This window comes from Cebus imitator, unplaced genomic scaffold (assembly GCF_001604975.1).
Source record: "Cebus imitator isolate Cc_AM_T3 unplaced genomic scaffold, Cebus_imitator-1.0 Scaffold69, whole genome shotgun sequence".
Classification (NCBI taxonomy): domain Eukaryota; kingdom Metazoa; phylum Chordata; class Mammalia; order Primates; family Cebidae; genus Cebus; species Cebus imitator.
The window spans coordinates 22,812-26,501 of record NW_016107384.1 but is presented as its reverse complement, the minus strand read 5'-3'; the positions used below and the strand labels follow the sequence as shown (position 1 = coordinate 26,501).

The window sequence follows — 3,690 nt, the reverse complement described above, 5'->3', positions numbered from 1 at the left end:
GATCTCAGCTCATTGCAACCTCCACCTCCCGGGTTAAAACGATTCTCTTGCCTCAGCCTCCCGAATAGCTGGGTTTACAGGCTTGCGCCACCATGCCCGGCTAATTTTTGTAGTTTTAGTAGAGACGGGGTTTCACTATGTCGGTCAGACTGGTCTCGAGCTCCTGGCTTCAAGTCAAGATCTGCCTGCCTCGGCCTCCCAAAGTGCTGGGATTACAAGTGTGAGCCACCGTGCCCGGCCTTTCCCGTCCTTTTTGGCAGCTTCTCTGGCTGTTTGCTGGGAGCTTTCCATCCGCAGGAGCGGTGTCAGGTTCAGGTTTATGGAGAGGGTTTGAGGGGAAGGAGTTAGACTTGGACCCCAGTTCTTCTAGGAAGCGTCTCCAGGCCCTCACCTAGGACAGGCTGTGCCCAGGAGGATGGGAGGTGGGCGCATGGGGGAGAGGTGAGCCTGGGCAGTATCCCCCCTACCCTCCGTCTCCATGGCCCCGGCACTCACACGGGCTCCTCCCCAGAAGGGGACGCCGCCCTCGATGAGGAACATCCCCACGTGGCCGCGGCGAACCATGAGCAGCACGCTGCCAAAGCCCAGGTGGATGAGGCGGATGAGGACCTGGACCGTCCGCGGGAAGCCAGAGATCCGCGCTGCGGGGCCTGTTCCACACCGCCCCCTGCCGGCCCGGAGACAGCATGGCCGGCCCCGCCCTCCTCCAGGTGGGCGGCTGGGAAAGAAACCCAAATTCTGTTCTTTGGAGGCGACATATTACAGCAACCAACAGAGACACTTTTAAGGAGAAAGGCAGTGCCCCGCAGCCTACGGGGCACACAGAGCAAGGCTCTCAGCCGGCCTGCCTCCTGCTTTCTGCCCTGATCCGCTGTGTCGCTGCCTGGGTTTCTTAGGACTCCGTTCCATGGCGCAACGTTCCCTGCAGTGCACGGCCTTCCTCATCCCCCAACACCCCCTCAGCCTGCCCCCAGGGCCTTCTCCTGAGCATCTTTCTATTTCAGTGTCCATCACTGATCGTCCCACCCCTTCCGCAGCCTCAGCCTGCTGAAATCTCCAGTGGGATTTTTTTTTTTCCCTCTTTCTACGAGTTGGTTTACCAGCGCCCTACTAGTCTATGCCCAGAAGCGAAATGGTTTTCCCAAGTGTGAGCTTCTAGTAAGGTCTGCCACATAGGCTGGGTGCAGTGGCTCACGCCTGTAATCCCAGGCCCTCCCACTTTGGGAGGCCGAGGCGGGTGGATCATGAGGTAAGCAGTTCAAGACCAGCCTGACCAACATGGTGAAACCCCTGTCTCTACTAAAAATACAAAAACTTGGCCGGGTGTGATGGCAGGCGCCTATAATCCCTGCTACTCAGGAGGCTGAGGCAGGAGAATCGATGGAACCTGGGAGGCGGAGGTTGCCGGGAGCTGAGATTGCACCACTGCACTCCAGTCTGGGTGAGACAGCAAGACCCTGTCTCAAAAAAAAAAAAAAAAAAAAAAAAAAGGTATACCACAGAGCAGAAACATTGCAGTGTTGTGGGTAACTATTGAATTCCGTAACTGAGTGGAAAGAGATGTTGAAGACCCCTGGAATCCAGCCCTGGGAGCCCAGCAGCCCCTTCCAGCTCCGTGACTTCCACGGGGACTCCAGTGACTAGTACTCACCACTACTCAAACCAGCCTGGTCCTCGCGTGGGCAGTTCTGACTGGGAACAACTAGAATTGTCGTCTCAGCGTCACACGCAATATATATTTCTATCTAACATGAGTGCCAAGAATTTGGATATCCATGGGCATGAGTCCCTGAATCTTCAGTGTCTTCCTCTCTTCAGCTGCGTGCCTTTCACCTTTTCAGTGTCCTCACAGGGGACAGCATGGCACGGTGTCCAAGATGCCAGTGTAGCTCCCCTTCCTTGTATGTCTTTCCCCTGCTGGTAGACCACCACAGCCACCAGGATTATGCCTTGGGAAACACCAGCTGCCACTTATCAAATGCCTGTCTGCGCTAAGCACTGTGCTGGGGGTTTACAGATGTGGCCTCATTTAATCCTAATGAGAAGAGATAGGTTATTATTATTTTTGAGATGGAATTTCACTCTTGTCGCCCAGTCTGGAGTGCAATGGTGCGATCTCGGCTCACTGCAACCTCCACCTCCCAGGTTCAAGTGATTCTCCCGTCTCAGCCTACCTAGTAGATGGGATTGCAGGTGCTCACCACCATGCCCGGCTAATTTTTGTATTTTTAGTAGAGATGGGGTTTCACCATATTGGCCAGGCTGGTCTCAAACTCCTGATCTCAGTTATTCGTCTGCCTTGGCCTCCCAAAGTGTTGGGTTTGCAGGCGTGGGCCACAGCACTCAGCCAGAGGTAGGTTATTATTATCCTGATTTTGGAGATGAGGAAACTGAGGCTCAGAGATGTTCAGTAACTTGCCTGAAGCGTCCCAGCTATGAGGCGGCAGGCCAGCTAAGGCTACAGTGGTATTCTTCTCAGTGGCTGGGATTCCATAACTCTTAGTTCTATTTTCCACTTTTTGTGCTTTTCAGCAGTTTGTCTCATCAGATTTGTTTTCTTTTTGGAGGGGGAGAGCGTTGGTTCCCAGGGTCTGCTCTGGGGTTTCAGAGTTCCAGCAGCTGTTGTCCTCTCTTTGCTCACTGTCTCCACGGGCCACAAGTCAGGTGGCTGTGCGGCCCTTAGTCTCTGTGCCCCGGTCCAGTCCCCTCCTGCACCAGTGGGTGTGGTGCAGCTATTCGGGTAGGATTCCAGCATGTTTGAGCCAGAGGTCCTGGACGCCACAGAGCAGAGGGGTTAAAAGTAGAACTTTAGGGTCAGCCATTTCTAGTTTATAGGATGCCACTTACCTTGACAAACTTCGTTTTTCTAATCTGTCCAATAGGAGCTATGATCCCCTTCTTTTTTGTTTGAGACAGAGTTTCACTCTTGTTACCCAGGCTGGAGTGCAGGGGTGTGATTTCGGCTCACTGCAACCTTCCGCCACCCAGGTTCAGGTGATTCTCTTGCTTCAGTCTCTTGAGTAGCTGGGACTACAGGCATGTGCCACCACACTCAGCTAATTTTTGTGTGTGTATGTGTGTATTTTTAGTGGAGATGGGGTTTCACCATATTGGCCAGGATGGTCTCGATCTCTTAATGTCATGATCTGCCCACCTCAGCCTCCCAAAGTGCTGGGATTACAGGAGTGAGCCACCACAACCACACCTGCCCGTGATCCCCTTCTTACAAGGTGGTGCTGAGAATCTAGTGAGACAACGCGTGATAAGTCCCCCGCACAGCATGTGCACCAATCAGAGATGCTTAATAAGCAAGAGCTGTCCTCATCCTCACCTTCATCATCATTGCTATTGCTCAATCTGTGCTTTCCTCTTTCACCTGGAGAAACAGAGGCCAAGGAACAGACTGAAGAATCTACCTATGTGTGTGTATGATTAAAACAGCAGGAGGCCATTAGCCTGTCTCCATAATTTGAGTTCCTACATAACAAACTGCAACCTAACTCAGTACGTAAACACACTGAAACCTGTTTTAGGAGCATATTTTTGTAACCAATAACTGGGTTTCAGCTAAGGACAAATAGCTGAGCTCCAGCCAATGGATCAGACCATGCCCAAATAAAGCAAACGTCTCATGACATCATGCCCAAATAAGGCAGACACCTAGCTGCAGCCGATTGGGGGATTTCTCTA

General features: G+C 52.6%; 1 protein-coding gene across 1 annotated transcript in view; it reads right to left on the bottom strand.

Moving 5' to 3' along the window:
* The window catches only part of MS4A15 (membrane spanning 4-domains A15), a 13,780-nt gene that overhangs the window by 8,158 nt on the left and 1,932 nt on the right, over positions 1-3,690 (bottom strand). The window contains exon 2 of the mRNA XM_017530780.2: positions 496-620. Coding sequence (XP_017386269.1) covers positions 496-620 — 125 coding nt within the window. The remainder of the gene's footprint in view (positions 1-495; positions 621-3,690) is intronic.